Source organism: Acipenser ruthenus, chromosome 5, assembly GCF_902713425.1.
Source record: "Acipenser ruthenus chromosome 5, fAciRut3.2 maternal haplotype, whole genome shotgun sequence".
NCBI lineage: Eukaryota > Metazoa > Chordata > Actinopteri > Acipenseriformes > Acipenseridae > Acipenser > Acipenser ruthenus.
The window spans coordinates 27902279-27929219 of record NC_081193.1 but is presented as its reverse complement, the minus strand read 5'-3'; the positions used below and the strand labels follow the sequence as shown (position 1 = coordinate 27929219).

At 37.4% G+C, this 26941-nt stretch overlaps 1 protein-coding gene across 1 annotated transcript in view; it reads right to left on the bottom strand.

The window, feature by feature from the left end:
• The window catches only part of eys (eyes shut homolog), a 458209-nt gene that overhangs the window by 387299 nt on the left and 43969 nt on the right, over positions 1-26941 (bottom strand). The window contains exons 7-10 of the mRNA XM_034921306.2: positions 22439-22632; positions 21110-21237; positions 11809-11923; positions 1025-1184 (exon numbers count right to left, since the gene is read on the bottom strand). Coding sequence (XP_034777197.2) covers positions 1025-1184; positions 11809-11923; positions 21110-21237; positions 22439-22632 — 597 coding nt within the window. The remainder of the gene's footprint in view (positions 1-1024; positions 1185-11808; positions 11924-21109; positions 21238-22438; positions 22633-26941) is intronic.

Below are 26941 nucleotides of genomic sequence, written 5' to 3'. Positions count from 1 at the left end.
AGTTTCTTCTTTTCGTACGCCTCATCCACAGGGTCCTCCCATGGTACTGTTAACTCTACCAGGTGAACAAGGCGTGCTGATCCAGACCACAAGACAATATCTGGTTGAAGGTTAATGCTAGCAATCTCAGATGGTAAAATAAGCTGTTGTCCAACATCTGACAGCATTTTCTAGTCTTTAGCAGCTTCCAGTTGTCCTAGAAAGTTTTGGTTTTAAAACCTTTTCTTGGCGGTTACTCCCCTGAACGGAGGAATGTTGTTCTTCGTGTATCATACATTGCTGGCATTGGTGGCAACCGGTTGGTCATGCCGGCGCTTGTCTTCCAATGCTAAGGCCAAACATCGCAGCACCTGGTCATGACGCCAAGTAAACCGTCCTTGGCTAACACCCACCTTACATCCTGTCAAAATGTGTCTTAATGTAGCAGGCGATGAACACAAAGGACACAACGGATCCTCTCCTACTCATAGATTAAGGTTCTGTGGTGATGGGAGCACCATCATATGTTGACCTGATGAGGAATTTTTTATTTATTTATTTATTTTTTTTAAACAGAACTGTCCCTTTAGTTATAGTTGCGCCCCCCTTACTGACTCTCCGTGCACCACTTATGTAGAGTGTGACAGGCAGAGACGGATGGATGGCAGAAACAATAAGGTAAAATTGTGAAAGAGAAAGGCTGATGTGACTTTGCCAATATAGGTACGTTTTAGTCAAAAAACAATGTTTCAGTTATCTGTGGTCGGGGTAATACGTCAGCAAGGTGATGCATTATCATTTTAATGTTCAAACTGCATCCAAAATGGAGTGCAATACATTGGAGTAAGGGAAAACTTGCACACAATAATGGTACATTTTTTTGTTAAACTATTAGAACTATCCCCATTAATTAGACATGCATGTTGCAAACTGTTTAATTTTATTGTGTTTAAAAAACTAAAAGAGAAAAAAAGACTAAGAATCACACATCTCCCTAATTTAAATCTCAGAAAACCTTTGACAAGTTTAAAATAATGAGCTTTACCTGTAAAACCAGGGAGGCAGTTGCACTCATACTGTGGGCGTCCCTTTGGCTGGCTAGTGTCAATACATGGTGCTCCATTTCTGCACCTGTCTGGATAAATGAGACACGCATTCTCCACATACTGGCAGAATTCCCCTGTCCATCCTGGAGCACAAAGGCACTGTATGAAATATGAAAAGGTTTATAAGAAAGGCATCATGTAAAGTAAAAATAGAGGTAAGTTACAGTTGTTTTGGGATTTTAAAAGTTACTAAAAGCACATTGACTTACCTGCAGTATTAATCATCAATACAAATAGTTGATAGACTGCCTAGTGCACATACTGGAACATTGTATGTATTGTACATTGTATGCTGTACAAATTAGAGGACAGTCCTTGATAATAAGGCATTACAAGAAATGGGTAAGCCATTCAGTGCTTATATTAGTATAATATTTAAATTAAATAACGGACGAGTGAACTCAGGTACGACACTCCCGCTGTGACAGTGGCATGGAGTCATACCTTTCTACCGATATAAAATACACATTTTGAATGGAGTTGAGGTGTATAATGGAAACCTACAGTCCCTGATTGGGATATGGTGTCTGACAGGGGTGGACACTATATCAACATAAAGAGACAATAGTTTTACACACAACATTATATATCCAGTCCATATATGATTTATTAAACTTTAAAAAGACAGCTTTATCTGTTTCCGAATGGCATTACAGAACTCTCGCAGAACCTTTCTCAGAAGGCGGTTCAGGTCATGAGGCTTGTATTTCTCCATGACTTCTCTAAGTCTGTGTGTTTGGAGTGGAGATATCTCTGGAAGATGGTTGGAGATGTTTTAGTTACAATTTTTGTGTTTTTCCGTCATCAGAGGGTTGACAAACGTACGCCTTTTTCTTTTTTTTTTTTTGTGATATGAAAAGTAAGCAAGCCAGTCTAGGACAGAGCAGTTCTAATCTTGGACTTGTGCTTTAATTGTAATGCTCATCTTGGCTGTTTTCATTAAAATGGTTGATCATCTTGTGTTTGTTCTATTTGTGAACAATTAATTTATTAATAAGAATCCTAGCACAACAACCTATAAAATTTGAGTGCTTGAAGTGTGAAAGGGTATAACATGAAAAGTTAAGGCCTCTTGTATTTCTTTAAAAGACTTCAGACATGCACATTTGAATCCTGTGATACAACCTATGGTATATTTGTTCACTATTTTAGTTAAAGTAATGGGTCCTAACACCAGGAATATGTTTACATGCTGCTGCTATACTAATAGTGGATTTAAAATAATACAAAAAAACAAAGCATTGTTTATCTTAAGTATCGTTTTGGTGTTTAGTGTTTACTTAAAGTCACTATAGGGTTAGCATCACGGAAATTGAATCACAGCCTTACAATATGTATTAAAATGCGTAGTAACAAATCACATGTATTCAGCTCTTAAATCATTTTCTATCACACCAGATGTTATTTAAAAACAGTTTATACTACAGTGTTTTTTATGAAATGGTAAGTTCATCACAATCAAACCAAATGGCTGGATCTGTGGTCCTAGCTTACACATTACTAGTAAAACACGTCTGCTATTGACACTGTGGCTTTGCCTGTAGTCTGGTTATCTTTTAGATTTTTTTTTTCTTCCTGAACAATACAGAGCAATACTGAAAAAAAGTGTGGTAGAAATAGGTTACAGCATAGGTTTGTGTGTCGTATTTTAAAACTCCCTCCTTATCGTAGCATAAAACTGACAATTAACGCCTATTTTTTGAAAGAGGTAAACCGCCTGTTAACTTTACAAAACTAGAATCAAACATCTAAGTTATATATCTCAAGTCCTCTTAAGCACTCATGTGTTTTTGTTTTTCCTTTTGTAAAATGAACATGATTTTTTCTCCTTTCAAAAAATAGGAGTTAATTAAATAATAGAGGAAACGCTTTGAAAATATAGCCCTTAGAAAAGACAGAAGTTTCCAGAAGTTATTTGATTTTATTTTACTTATTTGATATTCTGGTCTTTACAAAATGCAGTGAACTGGCCAGCATCCCAAGCTTTGTCTTATAGTACTTCATGACAGCAGTGGTGTTTGTGTACATCGTTTACACCCAAAACACATTTTTTCATGGACAAAGCCAATTTGGATGCATTTTGATCGCATGACATTTATTAAGCCAGTGTTAAATAAATTATTACCCAGCTAAGCCTGGCACAATTCCAATTATTCTTTTAAATAATAGTTTCTATGTATTTTGATTTATACCTAACATGTTTTTTTATTGTAAACATGATTTACTATTGTTCAGCTTGTCTAATTATTTTCACTGTAATTATTTGGCTGCCTAATACCCAATATGTTTCTGATTGAGTTATGTATTGGCAGTGAGATTTCATAGGGGGGCTATCAGCAAGGTCTGGTTCTAAAATACTGTACTAGAGGACACAGAAAGAAAAAAACATAAGAAAATAAGAGACAAAAAAATCAGTGTAAAACGCTACATGGTTCTGGTACACTGCATTAAAATGCCTTTGTAATCTGTTATTCATTCAAATCCAATAATATAATGAATTGCACTGTTCTAAATTGCACTGGGTTGCTAAGTCGAAGCATAGCTTGATATATATTCCCCAAATTCAGCTTTTTAATTTAGGTTTATTAGTAGGGGTGGGCACCAATATCAATATTGATACGATATCAATATCGATAATTTACATATCGCGCTATATCGTGGGATTGAAATATATATATATATATATATATATCACGTACACTCGTTATATTGCTAATACTGCTAAAAATGCAAAACACAGTATAATCAAGTTTATTTTATATTAAGATAAAACAAACCCTATACATACCAATCATTGTCAGTCTTGTAGGCAAACACCACACACTAAAGTATTATTTAACCATTGTATTGCTGTTTAGGTACCAAACGCTATTTGCATGCTGCATTACGTACTATTGCCATTATTTTGAAATATGTATGGCAAGCCAAATGATCATTTAGAGATCTCTCAAATTAATTTATAGATAGTGTGCACGGGGGAAGGCAGCAGCAGGGCTGGTAGGTGACAATCACACACGGAGACATGAGCCTGATATACGCTCCTTGCAAAAGAGTCTCGCCCTGTGTGATGCGCCTGCCTGCGTTAACCGAGATCGCTACGTTGGTGTCAGAAGGGACGCAGGTACCCTGGCACGCACTCGTCGGACTGTAGCCTGGTGAACAAGTCCGGGGAGGACTTGAGTCTGGAGTGTAGCGTGCACGGGGGAAGGCAGCAGCAGGGCTGGTAGGTGACACAATCACACACGAAGACATGAGCCCGACATACCCTCCTTGCAAAAAAGACGGCTCTTTTGTACAGCGGTATCAGCGCTATGCTTTAGTGCGAGAGGTCCCAGGTTTGTGCCCACCCTCCACCTGTGTGTGGATTGCCTCGCCCTGTGTGATGCGCCTGCCTGAATTAACCGAGATCGCTACAATATCTCTAAATATGTAAAGATATCTCTAAATAATTAAGATATCTCAAAAACATTTACAGATATCTTTAAATGGAGCTTTAAATGGATCTAAAATGCATTTTCAGATATCTTTAAACTATTTTAAGATATTTCTAAATCATTTAGCGATATCTCAAAATAACTTCCTGTTCATTTAGAGATATCAGTCAATTAAAGTCAAAGTCAATTAAAAACATTTTCACATTTTCACAGGAAGTAATATAGAGCTATCTTGAAATTACTTCCTGTTCATTTCAACATATCTTTAAATGATTTACTTCAAGGTATTTCAAGATATCTTTAAATGATTTAGAGATACAGATGAACCCGCTTTATATCATGATTGCCGTGCAGGCATAATTCATGATATAAATCAGGTTTCACGTTTGCCTATGACAGCACGTTATGAGTGCGAGAAAAAAAGAAAGAAATTAAAAGAGCAGTGTTTTACTACTGTACATTTAGTCGTTCTTTACATTTAAAAAAAATGCATATAGTTTACTACAGGACAAATATATTTGTATCATTAACTGGAATGAAACAGTTTGTGTCATTATCTAAAATAGGCATTAATTGTCGACTGATGAGAGCTATCAATTAGGCATTGCACTTGGTGTTTTATTGAGAATATTTGTTAAAAAATTTGTTAAAAAATTTGTTAAAAAAGAAAAAAAAAATGGTGACTGTGTTTTGTAACTGAACTGTGTTGATCAGAAAATAGAGAGAATTATCATAAAAACCTTTGACTGAATATGTTTCACGAATTTGAGCCACATGATCAAAATCCACAACTGAATTATTCTCTTATGGTAGTGTCAGTTCCTCATTGTCAATTTCCATCTACTTCCTGAGGTTTATGTACGGAGAATTTAATTAAATTAAAAGGTAATACAATGTTCCGCTATGATAACTTAAGCAGCTCTGTAATGACAATTTTTTTGTTTTGGCTTTACTAAATACAAGATCTCTGGGTAATAAATCTGTCTTAATTAACGACATCATTTTGGAATCAAATTGATATATTTTAACTTTAGTTGAGACGTGGCTGAAGCAGGATGAGAATGCACCGCTAGTGTATGACAGGGTTCTTCTTCTATCAGAGGGCGTGTCCTAAAGGGCCAGGTGGTGGGATTGCTACCATTTTTGGTAAAGAGTTTGCTCTTAATCATGAGAACATAGAAGGTTATTCTTCATCTGAAATGTTATCATTTGGGGTTTGTGGCAAATTTCCTATTCGGGTTGCAGTTATTTATCAGCCGCCTAGATCCAACTTTTTTATCAGAGTTTGGTGAGTTTTTATCAACACTAGGTGTCAAGCATGATAAGGATTGGGTTAGGTGATTTTAATATACAGTACATGTTGATGTACACAGAGATCTGAAATATTATTTCAAAATATAGAGTTGCACTATCTTTAGCAAGATCAGTTTATTATTCAAATCTTATTGAAACAAACAAGAACATTCCTAGATTATCTCTTTCAGTCTATAGCAAAATTATATATATATACAAAATTAACAAATCCACATTCAGAGTTTGTTCTATCAAGTGTTCATCAACGTTAAGTAAACATTACAATTCTAGTGTAGCGCAAACAGACCCTGGGCACAGCAAAAACAACCTAAAATGTAAATCAAAAAGAAGGGGTCCCCAAAAACAGAAAGCAGGAATAAAACTAAGCTTGTTTCTATATACAGAAGTTTAACATGGTATGTTTGCATGGTAATTCTGCACCCTAACCATGCTTCCCTACATGCTTTCAGTGCTTTAATTTAATTTAAGAATATTGCAAAAAACTTTTGTTTCAGTCTATGTATATTTTAGTTGTGTAAAGGAAATAAGTATAGTAGCCTACATACAGCAGGCTATGGAGTTAAATACTTTTCGCCGTGTTTCAGTTGTCTATGCACTACGTCAATAACTTTAATTTCTGACCGGTACTGTACAGTATTATTTTTCAGCCCCCCTTCGTGTTGTAGGAGGCACTGCACTGTGCTCCGACTGTAGGCAATTTGAGAAAATACTGAATATTTGTGAGTTCTGTCCAGTTGTTCGACTTGGATTTTGGTATCTGAGCTTTAGTTTCTCGTACTGTCCATGTAATTTAGGGTTACCATGTTTTGCAGAGTGAAACACTTTTATTTTCCTCAATTCACTGAAGCCGCACTAACTCCAAAGCAGTTAAAATAACATATAATACAGTAACTTAAAAAATTTAACATTGTGTGTGTGTGTGTATTGCAGATAATAACAACTACGTATTTTCTTTATATTGTCATCTCATAACATGTTAAATGTACAAAAAGCCAGATTTAAAAACAATAGATCAGCTACTACCATTTAAACGTGAAACACAGAATTAGAATGATTAAACAAAATAATCCATAAGATTGTTTATTTTATTTTTGAATGGCGCTAACACAACCAGATAAATTACTCTGCTATTATCTTGCTGAGTACACCGATGCAGTTTTGTACTTAAAAACAAGGGACGATTTCACAATTTTACTGTTTCTGATGGGACAAAAAATTAAGGCTGTTTTTGGCCGAGTGGTGTTACCTGTATAGTTCGTTTTGATTATGTGAAGCATCTCGTGGTTTCTGTTTGATATTTCTCCTACCTAAAGCAATTAGAAGGAGTAGCGTATCACAGTCTATCATTCTACCACCAAGTAATAAAGTAGAATAGTTGTATGATTTATGCAAGTTTAAAATAAAGCACATTCAAATATAAAATAAACCAAAACAAAATGTATTTATTGCCATTGCTATTTAATATAGACTATTAATAAATACATTTTTGGGGGGTTCTTTTTTTGAAGTAACTAAATGCACACAAATGTTTAAACTGGAAGTTTCACATACAAACAGATAGTTGAATCTACGCCAGTGAGAGGCATGCGTAAAATAACTGGCACAAACCGAAGTCGTAAATCAGCACAAAATGATGATACATCAAATGTAAGCGCGAAACTTCGATACTATAATTAGATTCGTACATTTGCATATGAAAAGTCGTTTGAAAGGAACAGTCGTAATGAAACTACCGCAGCAGGGATGAAACTAAGTTACTGAGTGAAAATAACTTTAATACCTACGAAAAGTCAAGATACGAAAGAAAAATCAATGATACATAGAGCCCATAGTGTGTAGTTTCTGAAGTTATTGTCATAAGACCAGTAACATTCCAACAAAATTATAACCAGAAATATCAGCTGAACTACTGACAGGATCAAAGGAACTGGTTTGTTAAGGATTAATTTGGATGCAAAAAGGATTATGTCTGTTTAATCCAAATCACATTTAATCTATTATCTACTTTTATAGTATACAATTCTTCAGATTTTGAGCTTACTTGCTTAATCTTTTTTGCCTGCTTCTGGAGTGAAGTAATGTAGTGGCGTATGTAAAGCAGGGCAGCAGTGTGGAGTAGTGGTTAGGGCTCTGGACTCTTGACCGGAGGGTCGTGGGTTCAAATCCCGATGGGGACACTGCTGCTGTACCCTTGAGCAAGGTACTTTACCTAGATTGCTCCAGTAAAAACCCACCTGTATAAATGGGTAATTGTATGTAAAAATAATGTGATATCTTGTAACAATTGTAAGTCGCCCTGGATAAGGGCATCAGCTAAGAAATAAATAATAATAATAATAATAATAATAATAATGTAAAGCCACACAATTATTAGGCTCAAAAAGTGTTCTCAAAACATTAACAAAATACCAAAACAGGCTGAATTAGCAGTCATCCATTTGATGGCTGGGGTGAATATCACTAACCAATGTTGCATGCTTTATTGACACTGTTTTCTATTTAACGAGTAAGTAGCGGGGTTCCGAAAAATATAGCATTATACATCCCACATGTTGCTACAACGGTTTAAATAACGTACCTGTAATTTTTCTTTTCATTGTTAACATCCTGACAACTGTTTTACACTTATACAGTGCACTCCATTTATAAGAATCACAGCCATCCTGGATGATTTGATTCTTATAAGCAGACAGATATGATTACTGTGGTGAAGTGCTGCAGAATCAATGTTAGTTTGAGAATTAAAGATTTGTTCCCTGCAGTGTAAGGGGTTGACCACTAGATGTCACGAGTGCACAGGGACCACACAAAGTATTGTTTAGTTAGTGCTCCAACTGAAAGCTAGGTTTATTTATTTTGTTTGTTTGTTTTAATAGCGGTTGTTTCCCCACCGCGCTGTAACAAAAATCAAACCAACATCGGTTTTAAACTGTAAATCAAGACTCCAGGCTGATCATTTACACTGCCCTTGGCCACGTCACATTACAATTAGCAAAAGTGCCTCCACGCATCAGCAGTTTAAATACAGCATACAAATGTCAATGGTGCTCAATCACTAAGGACAATACATTAAAACAAGTCCTCATGGGTAAGCCACTTGTTATATGATCACAATTATGTTTACTCAAGGCTGCAGAATGCCATTTTACTACAGTATGCTTGAGAAGCGATCGTCTCGTGTGGTGCCTAGTTTAACTGCCATGCAGTGTTACGTGTAATGGCCTTTGAATTAAAATGACATTACAGTACAGTATTTTTACTGCCAGGACTATCACTGCATTTAAGCATCTGTGGCTTACTGATTTCCTGTTGTAATGCAAATCTTACAGTTTTTCATTAAGCAGAGATGCAAAGCTCTGCAATCCCCCTCCTCCTCCTCCTCACCGCAATCCCACTCCCTCTACATGCATATCACACAATAACACTGCTGGATTGAAACAAGTTTTCACTAACAGAGAACACAAAAAAACATACCTACACAATGCAGTGGCGCAGTCACGTTTGATTACAAACAATGCAGTGTTTCCTGCATCATTGCATGATGCACTCTGCTTACTTGCCTAAATCACGTGAGATGTGATCAATTCAAATTCAAAAACAGCTTTATGACTGTACACGTCATTGCACTTGATCAAGTGCCGTATTACATGTAGTCAGTTTGCCCCGAAATGATTCTTATAAGCGGCTTGCTTGATTCTTACAAGTGGATTATTTTACATTGGTTGGTATAGGAATGATTTGGTCCCAGTGGTTTTGATCACTATATGCAGTTGATTCTTATATCAGTGATTCTTATAAACAGACTGCACTATAACGCTAAAATCTGTTTCGAAGCTCTTTTCAAAATGTCCGTTCTAGTGCACTCAGGTTATCTGGCTTTTCTGTTTCGTACCACATCATGGACAGTTTTTTTTCTGTGTTATCTGTTTGACAATGTGGGCAATGATCCTTACACGATCAGTGCACTAGAGTGGACACTTTGGAAAGAGTTTTGAAACAGACTTTAAAAGTTAAGCTTAAAAAGTTGTCAGAATGTTAACAATGAAAAGAGAAATTACAGGTATGTTATTTAAACAGTTATACTTTAATGTAATTTGCATTTATCAGAAATCATTAATGTCTGTAACATTCTCCTTATTGACATGCAGTGTTGTTGACTGCATTTTCTAAAAAGTGACCCGGCACTTTTCTATGACTTCTTGAAGTGATTTTCAGTAGCATCAAAAGCAATGATTCTACAACCTTCACCCTTGTTTGGAAATGTTTCAAACTAAATATAAATATAAAATAATTATTATTGAAAAGATGTAAACTAATATATTACTTTTTAGTAACATTAACATTATGTTTATACTGTTTACAAAACTCCAAATGCCAACTTTTTATTGAAATTATATTTTCTGCTCATGAGCTGAGATCCTCCACAAGTCAGAATCATCCAGTTTTAGCTATCAGATACAAACTCTCAAGAGGAAGCATATGAAGAAAAAAAGTTAAATATTACGCATTAGATGAAAAATGCAAATGGCAAAGCACATTTTATTTTTTGCCTAGATTAGATTTGCAGGGTATTAATAGCTAATTAAATATTGATTTCAAAAGTAGTAACTGTTGTGCACTTCAAAACTACCATTTCACCTTTTGAAAGCATTTATTTTTTCACTACTCAGGTTAAATAATTCTCTCAGTTTGTAGGAATTAGATTCAAGTACTATGTTGCACTTGCACTTCTTCGTTCATTTAGGCCCTGTCCACACTATGCCTTTAAACCGTATTAGTTGCATTTAAGCCGTCTTAAAAGTGCTAAATACGGTTTGCGTCCACACGACGCAGCATTTAATACCATACTCGAGAACCGGACTCAAGACCACCTCAGGAGGTAGTCTCGAGTCCGGTTCTAATTAGATTGCATCAGGTAGTGCGGTTTATCAGAAGTGTGGATGCTGTAATACCAAACTACATTTTTTTGTGTATCCTCCAATATCCCCAAATGCTTTGTGGTATGTTTGGCGAAATACTCAGAGCAGGCGCCTGAAGGACTTGCAATCAGTGTACACTCCGCACTAGGTATTCATTTTTATGCTTCAAAAAATCTGTCAGGACATCTCTGTTAAACTAGTGGGGAAAATAACAAAAACACAACGTTAAATTAGGCGACTGCAAAAATGAAATGCGAGTTAAAAGTAGGATCGGGGATGAACAAATTACGTAATTTGTCAGCTCTGTTTGAAATAAAATTAAGAGGACCAGAATTAGGCTCAGGCAAGATATGAAGGTAAAAACAAAGATTGTTTTATAATTAACAGCTTTTTCTGAGTTTAATTATAAAACAGAATCAGCTCAATTTGTTTAAAGGGACTTCACCTGATTAAAAATAAAACCTGAAAACTTCAAGCCCTACTTGTGTGTGTGTGTGTGTGTGTTCGGATTTACTTTTTCCACAATACTTGTTATATTTCATTTATACAATATGGACCTCTGTTAATATGGGGCATAACACATTATTTTAAAATAAAATACAGTGCATGGTGGGATACTATTGTATTCATTTCCACGGTTCGTTGCGCTGCTTGGAATTGTAACTGAACTATTCTAATGGTGTGTGGATGCATTAAGCCTGACTAAACATGAAACGGTACTTCAGTGTGGACGCTGTGAGCTGTATATTTTAGAGCGGTTTCAAGTACGGTTCTCGAGATCGGTTATGTAGTGTGGACAGGGCCTTATCTCAGCAGTGTCTTTGGAAAGGAGTATTTGAAGGGATTGTTGAAAATGCCAATAATGATTAACTTAAATAAATACAGTTTCTGTAAAAATGAACAAAATATAAGGCTAAAGGTTAATGTTTGCTGTACTACTGATTTTAAATGAATACATTTCATACATTTATTTTGATATTAAGACGTACACTAACACATTGTGTGCTTTAGCTTTCTGAGGTATTAAATTAGTTCTGCATGTACTAAATTACTTACATTATATCCTCCAATTATGTTGAGACACAATCCTTCATTTAGACAGTTGACACTGAGCAGCCTGCAGTCGTCAAGTATATCCTCACAGTTCTTCCCTGTAAACCCCTGGAGGCATCTAAACAGATACAAGAGCATTAAAAGAGACAGTGATTGCCCTAAAAGTTACTCAAGTTTTTTAAAAAAATTATGTAATGAGACAATAATGTTCACTTAGCCTTTTTTAAAAAACTTAAATCTTTAAAATATTTTATCAAGCACCTCCGCAGGTCATTATCTGCCAGTTATGGCCCTCCATGTCGATCATTAATGCTTAATTTTAAACCTAATGCAAGTTTGGACACTAGCTCTGTCAGTCAGGGTGCATGATCTGTATCTCAGTGGTAAAGACCTCTGCTTAAGCAAAAATAATCATTACTTTTATTAAATCCTAATGAATTAGTATTCTGCTACTGTAATTTGAAACTCAAAACACTGATGTTTGTTACACAGTTAAAAAGAGACCTCTTACAAAATAATATTGTATTCGTAGTATAGCCGCAGTACAGGTAGAGACGTTAGCAGCAGCAAAGATGACAGTGGGAGAGAGCTACACACAGGCAGACATAAGGAATTGGACGCTACTGATGTAAACAAAATTCAGCATCTTGAAAAGTATGTTGGTAGTATACAATGAAACCCAATGAAACTTCTGGGGTTACAGAATGAAAAGGCAAACCCCTTTCTCTTCAGTTTTATTTTTTAAGAAACATAAGGTGGCATGGAGAGTGAGTGACTGATCCCTGTAGTTCTTTCCTGATACTGTACATACTGTAGGTCAGTAAATAAAATAAATTTAAAAAAAAATCTTTATTTTGGTAAATATTACTAAGTTTCTGTGAATAAACCAACATGGAAATCAGCAAGTATAGCAGATATAACTACTATGTTTATTAGCAAGTGGAGATAAAGTGGAAGTAAAATTAACAGTTTTTGAGCTTTGTTTATTGTTGTGTTTAAAATTATGCCATCTTAAGTCAACATGAATGATTACACAGTTTAGCAGTCAGAGTGGGAAAGAATGTCATTGAAACAAAGCTTTTTATTGTATAATAGTGCATTGCATATCTTGTATGGAGTTATAAAAAGTTGAAACAAGAAACACAATAAAACAAGAGTTATAGTGTACACACCCTACTTATTTTAGTAAGTTTGAATGGACTGCGCCAAAGTTCTACACAGTTATGTTTAACAAGCTCAACAGACTAATAAAGGCTCTTAAAATGGCTGCATCCCACAGTCAAGTTCAATCCTACACTACTATATAAAGATCACACAGATCAAAGGTGGCATCTTCAAAGTGAACAGCCTGTCAAACAAGCTACAAGATGTAAGTAAACAGAAGTCTAACCTTCTCAGGGTTTGGCTCTCTATGCAAAGTTTGGTGCAGTTTGATGACGGATTGCCATAGTAACACAACTAAGGGAGGCATAGCTTAGAATTGAACATAGCTGATGTCAGCTACCCAAAGAACACTGGGGGAATCTAGCAAAGCCAATGGGGGCTGCAAAGGGGTTAAATCAAGTCTGTAGATGTAGGCAGGGTTTATTAGATTATTCTCATTTTTCAAAGAGAATGTTTAAACGCACTCTTCAAAAAACATTCTTTTAAAAACATTCCTTAAAGATTTGTGATCAATATCTACTATCTGCAGTAAGTACCAAAGCCTCAAAGGAATTTATTTTAATGTTCCCTACAGTCTGAAGGTCAACAACTGAGATTCAGTAAGCCATACACCATGTCTAACTGGATCCTTTTCCCAGATTCAAAGCAGAAACTGCCTGCAGCGTTCTCTTTTGACAATTTCAGGAAATTGTCAAGAAAACATGTTGAGTGTTGCTTTGCAAGTCCTTCTAAGTTATAAGGGGAGTCGGAGAGAGCAACCTCCAAGTCAAAAACAAAACATGTTGTCAAGACATGAAAATTACAGTATTTTCTATTGTATTTTTGGACCCAATTAATCATGCAAAAAAGCAGAAAGAATGTTGAGAGATATGCCTCAAAGCAACAGCAATGTAGTTCATGTGGGATCTATGTTCAGTAATCTATCAACTATTTTTATAATGTGGAACACGAAATGTATAATTTGTTTTTCTCTAACATAGCCAGAAACAGCTAATTTGACACATAGTTTAATATATTGATAAGATAAATGTAGTGTATCTTACTTATAACTTAACAGTCAATTGCAGTGTGTTTTTTTGTTGTTAAATTTTCTTATACCTACAGTGGTAGCCATGGCCAGCTATTTATTTGGTTGCAAGACTGTCGCAGTCCGATAATGCAAAAATGTCACAGCTTTGCAATCCTATTTTATTATTATTATTATTATTATTATTATTATTATTATTATTATTATTATTATTATTATTATTATTATTATTTATTTATTTCTTAGCAGACACCCTTATCCAGGGCAACTTACAGTCGTAAACAAAAATACATTTCAAGAATCACAGTACAAGTATTAATACAATTAAGAGCAAGATAAAATACTTCGGTTCTAGCAAGTACAAGTATATGACAAAATACGATTCAATAACGGAGCAGATAACAGTGTCAGTGATAGTTACATCAGGATATAATTAAATACAAAATACTACAGATTAAATAACACTTGTGACAGATTACAGTACTCTAAAGTACAGGATTAAATGCAGTAAAATAGGGAGCAGATAAGAGCAAGTAAAGCGCTTTAAGGAAGAGTGATAAAGTGTCCAGAGGGAAAAGAGGAGTTCTACAGGTGCTGTCTGAAGAGGTGAGTCTTGAGGAGGAGCTGGAAGGTGGTCAGGGACTGGGCAGTCCTGACATCTGTAGGAAGGTCATTCCACCACTGCGGGGCGAGGGTGGAGAAGGAGCGGGCTCTGGAGGCAGGGGAGCGTAGCGGAGGTACAGCCAGTCTTCTAGTGCAGGAGGAGCGGAGAGGTCGAGTGGGGGTGTAGGGAGATGAGGGTCTGGAAGTAGCAGGGTGCAGTCTGGTCAAGGCATCTGTAGGCTAGTACAAGAGTCTTGAACTGGATGCGAGCGGTGATCGGGAGCCAGTGGAGTGAGCGGAGCAGTGGCGTTGCGTGGGAGAAACGAGGCAGAGAGAACACCAGGCGAACAGCGGAGTTCTGGATGAGCTTGAGCGGATGGGTGGCGGACGCAGGGAGGCCAGCCAGGAGGGAGTTGCAGTAGTCTAGGCGGGAGAGTACCAGGCCCTGTACCAGGAGCAGCGTGGCGTAGTTGGTGAGGAAGGGTCGAAATCTTCGTATGTTGCTCAGGAAGAATCGGCAAGTGCGTGCCAGAGTGGAGATGTGCTGGGAATAAGAGAGGCAGGGGTCCAGGATGACTCCGAGGTTCTTAGCTGAGGAGGAGGGAGAGAGTGTGGTAGATTCCAGAGGAATGGAGAGAGAGAGAGAGAGATCAGAGGAGGAGGGGGAGGAGGAGGAGGAGGAGGGAAAGACAATGAGGTCAGATTTAGAGAGGTTGAGTTTGAGGTGATGCGAGTGCATCCAGGAGGAGATAGCAGACAGACAGGTAGAGATACGGGAGGGGAAGGTGGAGTCAGAGGTGGGGAAGGAGAGGACAATCTGAGCATCATCAGCATAGAAATGGTATGAGAAACCATAGGATGCGATGAGGGGGCCCAGGGATCGGGAGGCTGTGTGGTCCAGTGGTTAAAGAATGGGGCTTGCAACCAGGAGGTCCCCGGTTCAAATCCCACCTCAGCCACTGACTCATTGTGTGACCCTGAGCAAGTCACTTAACCTCCTTGTGCTCCGTCTTTCGGATGAGACGTAATTGTAAGTGACTCTGCAGCTGATGCATAGTTCACACACCCTAGTCTCTGTAAGTCGCCTTGGATAAAGGCGTCTGCTAAATAAACAAATAATAATAATAATAATAATAATAATAATAATAATAATAATAATAATAATAATAATAATAATAATAATAATAATAATCGGGTGTAGAGAGAGACCAGGAGAGGACCCAAGACTGACCCTTGGGGGACTCCTGTTGAGAGAGAGCGAGGTGTGGAGGTTGCTCCACGCCAGGTTACCTGGTAAGTACGGTTGGAGAGGTAGGAGGAGAACCAGACCAGAGCAGTGCCAGAGATTCCCAGGTCAGCGAGAGAGGATAGTAGAATAGAGTGATTGACAGTGTCAAAGGCAGCAGAGAGGTCGAGGAGAATTGGGACAGAGGAGAGAGAGGCAGCTCGAGCAGAGTTTAGTGAGTTAGTGACAGACAGGGGGGCGTTTTCAGAGGGGTGAGCAGAATTTACCGGAATTGAATCAGCTGCACTTTATTAGTCCTGCCAACAGGTGGTAAAAGAAAGCTGAAAATGCATTAAATAAAAAAGGAGCAGGCGCTATGGATTTAAAGACTAGGCTTTAAAGTCCGTCATCCATTTTGCCAGATCGCAGCTAAACTGCACATGGTTTGGAGTTATGCTCTGATGTCAATTGATTGTTCATGCTCATTTTAAACAAGAGGACTTCTAGTTATTGTAATAAAATCAATGTAGCAGGCTGTACTTACAATGTTTGTGTTTCGTGTTTGGGTTTTTGTAAAAGTTTATTTAACATATGTTTGAGTGTTAGATATGGCAGGGCTAGGGATATAATCCCCTCCCTGATTAGAATGAGTGGAATGTGGCCAGGTATTGATTGATTGATTGATTGATTGATTGATTGATTATCAAGGAACCCTTTGCCACATGCTTTAAAAAGGAGCTGGGGGGGCTCCCGAGTGGCGCATCCAGTAAAAGCACTCGCTAGAGTGCAGGATGCGCTCTGTAGCCTGGACGTCGCCGGTTCGAGTCCAGGCTATTCCACAGCCGACCGTGGACGGGAGCTCCCAGGGGGCGGCGCTCAATTGGCTGAGCGCCGTCCGGGGGAGGGAGGGTTAGGTCGGCCAGGTTGTCCTCGGCTCACCGCGCACCAGCGACCCTGTAGTCTGGCCGGGCGCCTGCGGGCTTGCCTGTAAGCTGCCTAGAGCTGCGTTGTCCTCCGACGCTGTAACTCTGAGGCGGCTGCACGGTGAGTCTGCAGAGTGTAAAGAAGCGGGCGGCTGATGGCACACGCTTCGGAGGACAGCGTGTGTTCATCTTCGCCCCTCCCGAGTCAGCGCAGGGGTGGTAGCGGTGAGCTGAGCCTAAAAATAATTGGGCATTTCAAATTGGGGAGAAAATAATAAAAACTAATTGGCAACGACTAAATTTAAAAAAAAAAAAAAAAAAAAAATAGGAGCTGGAAAGCCAGTTCCTTTGTTCTATGTCTCAGCAAGCTGGAGGTAAGTTGGCTAGGAATCCTCACAACGGCAAGTATGAACCACAGTGAGCAAACGAAGCAACCAACTGTGTGTATACCGGCATCATTGGAACTAGGATCACCTTGTGTTCCTAGGAGATCCCAGAAAAATCAATTTCAGTGTGGGAGAAGGGAGAAGGTTCCTGGAGCGGGATCTTCCTTTTGGTGGGAGCCGTGTTTGGCTGCTGTTTTGGCCAGCTTTTGTTTTTTTTCCTGCCTTTTGTGACGTGGTTATTTTGTTTGGAAATAAAACCTGTGCACCTGCATGGCTTGTCAACCACAACTTCTGTGTCTCTCCTGTCTGTCAGTGGATACCCACACCCCTATTACAATCCTCTTTATTAAGCGCATAGGAGATAAGTCCAGCAAGAATCTGAAATGATCGACAGCGTCTTTATTAATGTAAATATGTATTTATACTTCTGGTACAGTACTTGTACACTTCCAGCTATAATAATTCACAACTCTGAATCAAAGTATTATACAGTTCTGTTAATTTTGTATTTGTTAATACATGTAAGAAAAGTGGAAAAATTAATATCTGAATGTTGATTTTAATAATGCAGTGAAGTCCAATAATAAATCAAAAGCACCACAGTTTATGCAGTCTGAAGATGGCACAGATCTTGCTACATAAAATCGGGGTGTGGAAAATCACACTTTATCTGGCTTTAGCCGGGATGCGTCTAATGTGTCCATAGCCCAGGGCTTCCCAAACCTGGTCCTCAGGACTCCAGTGTCTTCTGGTTTTCATTCCAACTGTGCTCTCACTTAATTAAACACTTAATTGAACTAATCATTTGCTTAATTAGACCTTTTAATTTTGTTTAAAAGTTGCAGATTTCAAGTTACTTCTAGAACTTAAAAGGTCTAATTAAGCAAATTATTATTTCAACTAAAACCCCTTTCACACCGTCATGCTCTACCCGGGTCAGGACCCGGTGTCATGCGGGTCAGGCACACGATTTCACACTACTTTTGATAAAGCAGGGTTGACCTGGGTGACTGAAGCACAATACGTGTATCAATGCTTGTTACTGACCCATCCAAGCTTCTCTTTATTGAACCGTCGGCCCAAATGTTGATTAGAGCAAATGTTTCTACAAACCTGCTGCAATCTAGCTCAGGCTGTGTCTCAATCAACAAAACATGGCTAAACAGAAATGTTCCTTGCAGAAGTGAAACTTTCACGCAAGCATGGCTGTTTGTTATTGCGTCGGCTCATGAACGGTCATCAAGCATTTGGTCTCGCTCAACTCGGGTCAAAGCGTGTCAACCCACATTCTAAGGTGGGTCACTGGGACAACCCAGGTACTTAGTTTCACACTATGCACAATTGTGACTGGGGTAGCCAGGACCCGGGTAGGAGTGCCAGTGTGAAAGGGGCTTAACCCTTTGCGGTCAATTTATTCAGCACGTCTCAGGTGCGTCAGGTCCAATTTATTTTCACAAGCGCAGTTTATTTTAGACTCGCTGTTTAAAAGTATTTTTCACAGTAAAACAGGTTTAAAAGGCACTGCATATCAACAGGATACTCAGGACTGCATCTCCAGCCCTGCCCCATCCCCTAATGTTCGCTGTATTTTTCACATACCTCTTCATAGTCGTGCATACCGATAAATCATCTCCTGATCACTCGTTTTATCCCCAAACTCCTCAATAATGTGATCCAAGTCATTATTTTATTACTATAACATCTCAAAAAGCTCTGCAAATGTCTGTGATATTCTTTGAGCGCTGGATGAAAAAGCAGTCATCTTGTTTGTTTATGTCCGTGTTATCTCTGTGGTGCCGGGGCTATGTGTATTGCTCAGATCCGCCATTTTTTTCGGCTTCTCTTGGCTCCTGTTAGTCTCACTTGGCCACTGAATGGTTTTCTCGGCTTTTTCCAAAGAAAAAACTAGAGACCTGCGTTTTACGTCTTTTTGATGATGTCGGACAGGGTCCGACATCGGACCGGAAAGGGAAAATTATAAATGTCGGACCTGGTCTGACATAGGACCGCAAGGGGTTAAAGGTTCAGTTAAGTAATTGAGAGCTGAGTTGGAATGAAAACCAGAAGACACTGGGGTTCCGTGGACCGGGTTCGGGAAGCCCTGCCATAGCCTCTTGGGCAGATCAAAGGAAAAAAAAATGCAAGTTACTAGAAGATACCAAGGTTCCGAAAAATACAGCGTTACACATCCCCACGTGTTGCTACAACTGTTTAAATCATCTACCTGTAATTTTTCTTTTCATTGTTAACATCCTGACAACTTTTTACACTTATACCTTTTAAAGCTCTTTTCAAAATGGCTGCTCTAGCTCACCGATAGTGTAAGTATTATTGCCCACATTGTCAAACAGGTAACACAGCAATAAAGATCCATGATGTGGTATGGAAAAGAAAAGCCAAAGCACTTATGTTTTTTTTTTTTTTTAGATCGCTCTTCCTGCAGTGATTAAAAGGACAGATCGCAAACCCGTGCACTGTAGCGGCCATTTTTAAAATAACTTTAATGTTGCAAAAAGTGTAAAAAGTTGTCAGGATGTTAATTGTGAAAAGAAATGCCAGGTACATTATTTAAAACAGTTGTAGCAACACGTGGGGATGTATAACGCTGTATTTTTTGGAACCCCACTACTTACTATTTAAGGACTGCTTGAGTGTTAATGGGGCCTGAGGCAGTATTTCAGTCATTTTCTTTTTATTTGTTTTCTGTTTTTAGTTCATCATAAACACCCCAAATTGAAAATCCTGTTGATACTACAGCAAACGTAACTAAGCTATTTTTATTATGTTGTTAAACTGTAAATTGTTCATTGTCTGTGACAGCAAGTGATTCACACACAAAAGTACAGTGCTGTGAGAAAGATATAATTTCTTTCTAATTAACAGGTGCACATCAACTCAGCCTAATGGCTGCAGAGGAATGGAATAGAAAATACAAAGGATACACAGGGACATGGAAATATGAAGGGGAACTGGTGTTTACAAATATGGATGCAGTAATCGTGGATTAGAATCTGACATATTTAATTTTACCTAAGATGACAGGATGCATTCAATTTAAAGCAATTTGTAGATTTTAATCAGCTATTAATAATGTTAAATGTTGTGTTACAAATTTGTAAAATGCTGTGCAGCAGTTTTGTTCCATTGCTTAAAAAAAGATTAATTTGATACATTTTTAGTTTAATATTTTTTTGTGTTAATACAGTTACATATACTGTAGTTCATATCAGCCTTCTAGCTGCACTGCAGTTCATTGTCAATGAACAGAATTGCCTTTTAAAAAGTATGTGAAACTGTTTTAAAAGTAAAGACTGCCTTCCACCAGAACCTTATATACTAAACCTCTGTCTTTGTGAAATAACTCCCTTTCTTGTGTCTCCCTTAAGTGCTGTTCTTTTCAGGTGATGCTGCATTATGAATATGGTAAGTGGGGCGGATCGGGTCATTTATAGGTGCAATTAGTGATCACTGCTATGTTTCTTTTGCTAATAATTTATTAAAAGTAATACTATCCACAACCCTTTCATTTCATCACACATGACCAGATGACCAGCATAAGCAAACATGATCTATTTGCTAGTGTTTGCACTGGCCAAGTGTAATGGAGGCTAATAGGCGATTCTGCTGAACTATTTCATTCATGCAATGCTTTGGATATCAAAGTTAACAGTCCTGTTTGTTTGGTTTTAAAAAGGTCTGACATTAAGAGATTAGGTTGAAGGGGGTGGCGCCGCAGCGGCAATAGAACTTGCTAAACCCCAGATGAGCTTCATTTAAATCTAATAAAATTATGACGGAAGTTTCATCTAGAGCTGTAGTGTAAGTGCATGGCTATAATTAACATATTTAGCAGTATAACAACGGCTGAGGGCATATTTACATGGTTTGGCACCTTTGCGTTCTAAAGTAATACTTCATTAAATTATGTTTAGGTAAGCAATCATTTCAATACTTTTTCATAAATCTAATATATTACCTGCAATAATAGTCGTTTTGCTGATCCACACAGCTGCCATCATTCAAACAGGGAGATGAGCTGCATGACCTGAGCTGCTTTTCACACCGTGTGTCTGTAACGCCTGCTGCACAGACACATGAAACATGCTTAAAAGAAAAAAGATAAATATATACATGAGATTTCAAATTATTGTAAAAAAAAAAATGCATTATGTTAAATCAAGTGTAAGGACAATAATAGAAGATGGTGTTCACTTCACTGTTAAATTATGACTGCTAAAACTCAAATGCAGTCAGGATTATGAAAACATTGACGTTCAGTGTAGTGTAAAACAACTAGTTAGAAATCAATCTGTTTTGTTTACTTTAAAAAATGAGCCCCTGGGATATACTGCATAAATAAGTTTATCACAGACCCCTCTTAGCATTTTTTCAGAGAATGTTCCTGGTACTAAAGCTAATATTCACATCTGCCAGTAAAGATCATATGAAGGCTGAAGATCAGAATCTCAAGGGATGTGCCATATTGGATACACAACAGTTATCAAATTCTCTTAGATGTCTTTAATTTACTGTTTGGTTTTCTCATACCAGTTGAGCAGAACAATAAAAAGCAAGAATGAGAGGAAATCAATAATTAATAAGAAGTGTGCTGAATGTTACAGTTGTAAGAATTGAACCATATTTAGTTTTTGATTTTTTTTTAGTTTTGAGGTCAAGAATAAAACTGAGAAAACTACAAAATGATTAACACTTAATAAAAAGTGGAGTGATTTTAATTTTGTATAACACTCTTAAAGTAAGGACAAATAGCTTTCTCATAACAATCATACAAACTGGCTTAATATCACACCTGTTAATGCCCCCACTTATTACATCATTACATATCTCTTATCTCTATTTATTTCAGCACAACCTCTATATAAATCCTTCATGCACTGCATGATATGCTCAGTGTATTGTAAAAACCTTGTGTTATGTTCTATATTTTATGGAGGTTACAGAGGAAGATAATTAGAACTTCATTATATTGTGTACTTATTCAGTTGTTTACATCACTGGTGAAGTGATGTCATCCCAGGAGCTCACTATTAAAAAGAAGATCTGTCAGTACAGCATTTGTTTTTATAGACTAAAGAGAAGATGGCAAAAAAGATACACAGAACAGTAATTTCCTTCTGGCACGTAAAAATGAAATCTCTCACTAGTGCTTTTTTTTCAGAATATAATTATTCATTGTTTTTGCAACCTTCAAGAAAACACACTTGATGTGCTTCAAAAGACAGTATATTAATTCCTTTCGGACATTTTATATTAATTAGTTTCTCTGAACAGGCAGAAAACTTACATTTGCTTCATTGATGCAAGTTGTTTCATTCTGACACATATATGACATGCACTCATCCACTTTGGTGTCACAGATGTGCCCAGTGAAACCTGGTGGACATTCACAGATGTATTCTGGCCAACTGTCTTTGCATACACCCCCATTCTTACAAGGCTGTGAATCGCAGGATTTTTTTATCTCCTCACAAAATGGACCTAATAACATAAAAAGTGTTAGATTAATTTAAAAGCTTCAACAGCCAAGCATTTTCACCAAAAAGGGAGTTTTAGATTTTGGTGTTTTACAAATCTAAAGTAAAAACAGTGTGCTGGATTACATTTTATACATATATACAGTCCACTCCACTTATTTGCATATTGGATAATTGCATAAATCACTCAATTGCATAGCATGCATCTGGTCCTGTTTTTTAAGTGCATCATTTTCTATGATTGTATGATACGGTTAAATGCATATTGGCTAAATTAATAATTCACTTAATTGCATGAAGCTGTGTGGTCCCGAAGTCCACTGTACATTGCATTTTAATTTGGAGAATTGCATAATACAAACAACATTCGCGTGTTTAAAAAAAAACAAAAAAAGTGTTTCAGCAATAGCAGTGATGTAGAGCGTATAGCAATGGCATGACAGCGGGAAACATTTCAGAAACCTCTCACATGGTACGCACAACTGAACCACACCGACATTCCATCTCATGCCGATAACATGTTTCAGCCAATCAGAGTGCTGCATTTGTGTTTTTTCCTGAGTTTCCCTTTCTAAAAATTAATAAACAGAGTGCGCTACCATCGAGACAGAACAGCAACTACGCAGTGACAGCCAAATAGTCCATAACAAAATACAAGCCACAAATAAACCTATTTGAAATAGATTTAAACCAGGGGAAAAACTAGCTCTTGTATGCTGGTTCCATTTCTAATCATTTGACTCTCACAATCATTACAACTAATCATTGCTCATCCCCTAAGCATGGCATATAACATGTATTTGTTTTTTATTCATCATATGTTAACATTTTATACCAATTACACATTTGAAAACATTATTATTATTATTTTCAAAATCTGGTACCTGGGAAGGGGTTTCATTTTTACATCTGGAGTTGAAGTGGTTAACATAACATTCTCAACTCAGTGAACATGTTAAAACTTCAATACAAAGCCATACAGACAGTGTATGTTTTGGAGGTCAATTAAATAATTAAAGGTCTGGTTGGAACAAAGTCCTGCAGTGGGATGGATTGGAAGAGCCAAGGTTGCCAACCCCTGATTTAAAGGGATAAGATTAACAAAAACACTGTTTAATTCAATATAAAACTACACCACGAGGTTCCGTAACAGCTCAATTTAAATGCATTTTAGGTTCCATATATAAAAAAAGATCCATAATGTTAGTCATTTTTTTCCTCTTGCTTCCAAAAAAAAATAAAAGTATATACATTTGAATATCTACAAAGTAAATGAATAATTCATTTAGTAGTAATACGTTTATCAAGCGAATTAGGGGCCTTCTGCAGCCAATGTATAGTGACTATTTTGCATTGGTGGAAGGATACATTCAATAAAACTTAAAGTTCAAAATGTAGTGTTTTATTTATTTTTATAAATAAGTACTGGTGCAACGCACTCACGCAGCTAAAGGCACTCGGCCGTGGCTCAGAGTGCCTTTCCGTGTGTTATTGCTTACATATGTATAGCATAAAATAAGGTAAATCGACAATAAGCTACCTGAAACCAAAATATATGCTACTTTGAAAACCTCATTTGAAAAGCCACCTAAGTTTTGGCCATTGTTGTACAGAGAAGAGGGTACGTCCTTTGTGGGCACCGAGCTACAGTAACCAGTAACTTCTGAGTGATTAATGATAGGACAGCAATCCAGCTATCTCAGAGTCAAGAAACCATTAACTCCAAAGAAATCTGATAGCAAAAGTCAAAGCGGCAGCTACAGCTGCAGTTTGCAATGTTTGACTTGCAGTGTTTTGGATGAGAAAAATAAATGTAACATGAGTATACAAAACATGACAACTTGTCTAGAGCTGACACTGCAGCAACTTCTAAAACGCTGTCATTGGTATATATCAGATTTTTTAAATTAACAGTAATGCCTTGTGGCTAGATTGAGATGAGATTCAGCTAATATTTTACTGGCAAAAAACCTGCAAACAGTTTCTACTCCAATGAACCAGGAATAATTCCTTGCCTTTTTTACTGGAATCCCACTTTTACGACCACCAAAGGGATCAAGCTGCCTTCACTTGACATAGCTGCACTTTAAGGTATTTTGAAATTTCTAGTTTACCATAGAGGGATACATTTCTTGGAAAACCACTGACTAGTACACTGCATACACTTGATTATCAAATTGAATGTGCCTGTCATTTCAATACTTCATCAGCAGCATACAAATTACAAATTGTTTTCCTTTGGGTTCATTATAGACTGTCATATTGGGAATTGTGATAAATGAAAAGGTCTGTGTGGTATTATCAGCATGCTGTTGAATAAATGCAAGAATCAGTTGAAAAAATATATTTTGGCAACAGTTACCCTGGTAACCGCTTATGAGGCAATACAGAGTTTGGTACAGTAGGAAGATTTTTTAGTACAAATGATTACTCTGAACGAGGCTTGTGAGAATGTGGAAAAAAACTGAGCTTGTTGGTATATTCTATTAAATGTAAACTTATGGAAACTATAACAAGATCCAAATTGGAAAATTACCTATATGGTAACAGTGTCCTGGGTGACAGGCAGCATGGTTTTAGGAAAGGGAGATCGTGTCTAACTAACCTGCTTGATTTTTTTGAGAATGCAACATCGACAATGGATAATTGCAAAGCATACGGCATGGTTTATTTAGCTCTCCAGAAAGCTTTTGACAAAGTCCTGCATAACAGATTAATTCTTAAACTGAACACAGTAGGAATTCAAGGAAATGCATGCACATAGATTAGGGAGTGGTTAACATGTAGAAAACAAAAAGTACTGATTAGAGGAGAAACCTCAAAATGGAGCGAGGTAACCAGTGGAGTACCACAAGGATCAATATTAGGTCCTCTGCTCATCCTAATCTACATTAATGACTTCGATTCTGATATAGTAAGCAAACTTGTTAAATTTGCAGATGACACAAAAATAGAAGGAGTGGCAAACACCGTTGCAGCAGCAAAGCTCATTCAAAATGATCTAGACAGCATTCAGAACTGGGCAGACACATGGCAAATGACATTTAATATAGAAAAGTGTAAGGTACTGCACACAAGCAATAAAAATGTGCATTATAAATACCATATGGGAGATACTGAAATTGAAGAAGGAATCTATGAAAACGATCTAGGTGTTTATGACTCAGAAATGTCTTCATTTTGGCAATTTGGGGAAGCTATAAAAAAGGGCAACAAAATGCTTGGATATATAGTGAAAAGGGGATAATTGTGGGAGTCTGGAACCAGCTTCCCATAATGTTGTTGAACATGGACACCCTGGGATCCTTCAAGAAGCTGCTTGATGAGATCCTGGGATCAATAAGCTACTAACAACCAAACGAGAAAGATGGGCCTCCTCTCGTTTGTAAACTTTCTTATGTTCTTAGTATGGACAATAATGGCCAAAGAATGTATTGTGTACCTTTTGCCCTCCTCTTTTTTGACCAAATGTTTCTTATTGGGAAAATCATGAAACAATGACAAAACACATTATAACAAGAACATGTGAAGTCCCCATTTTCTTTATTTTTTTTCAACCTCCATATCCTAAGGAGGCTTTTAAGAGATAAAGATATAATGAGGAAACCAGACCCTTTGTTTTACCCCCAGTGTTCAGCATGTCATGGAGTGGATGTACTGATAATGTAGTTCCCCAGGGAACCCCAGTCGAAGATAAAAGAAAAAGGAAGAGCCTGGTAGATTGTAAATCCTGGAGTGTACGAATACAGTCAATATCAGAAATATTAGTAAGAATGTGAATATCCCTATCTCTCCAGCCTGGGAAAGCGAAGGGACGACTCCTCGATAAAAGCTCGTAATTAAGAAAGATAGGTGTACGAGTGCCATTTTAGTTGAGATTTTGTGTGTCTTTCAACAGAACGCCAAATAGTAATTAATTGAGATAATAGGGCCAAAACGCAATCTACAATGCTGGAGAGGAATGTTAGAGTGAATCAGCTCTTGTAATATGTATGGAAATACCAGTTTTTCTTCCACTAACAGTCATGAAACAGGAGCATCTGGGTCAAGCCAAACAGTAAGTGGCCATAATATAAATGATCAAGAGTATATTTTAAAGTTTGGCAGCGATAAACCTCCTGAGATTTTCTCACGTTGTAAAGTGGAAAATTGAATACGTGGATGATTCCCTCTCCATATAAATTTAGAAATCATAGTATGCAGTTTATCCCAGTATCCAGGAGAGGGAGAAAGAGGAAGCATTGAACAAATGATTCTAGAAATACGGGCCCGTAGCGAATTTGCAAAATGCGACCATCTATCTAAATCCGCCT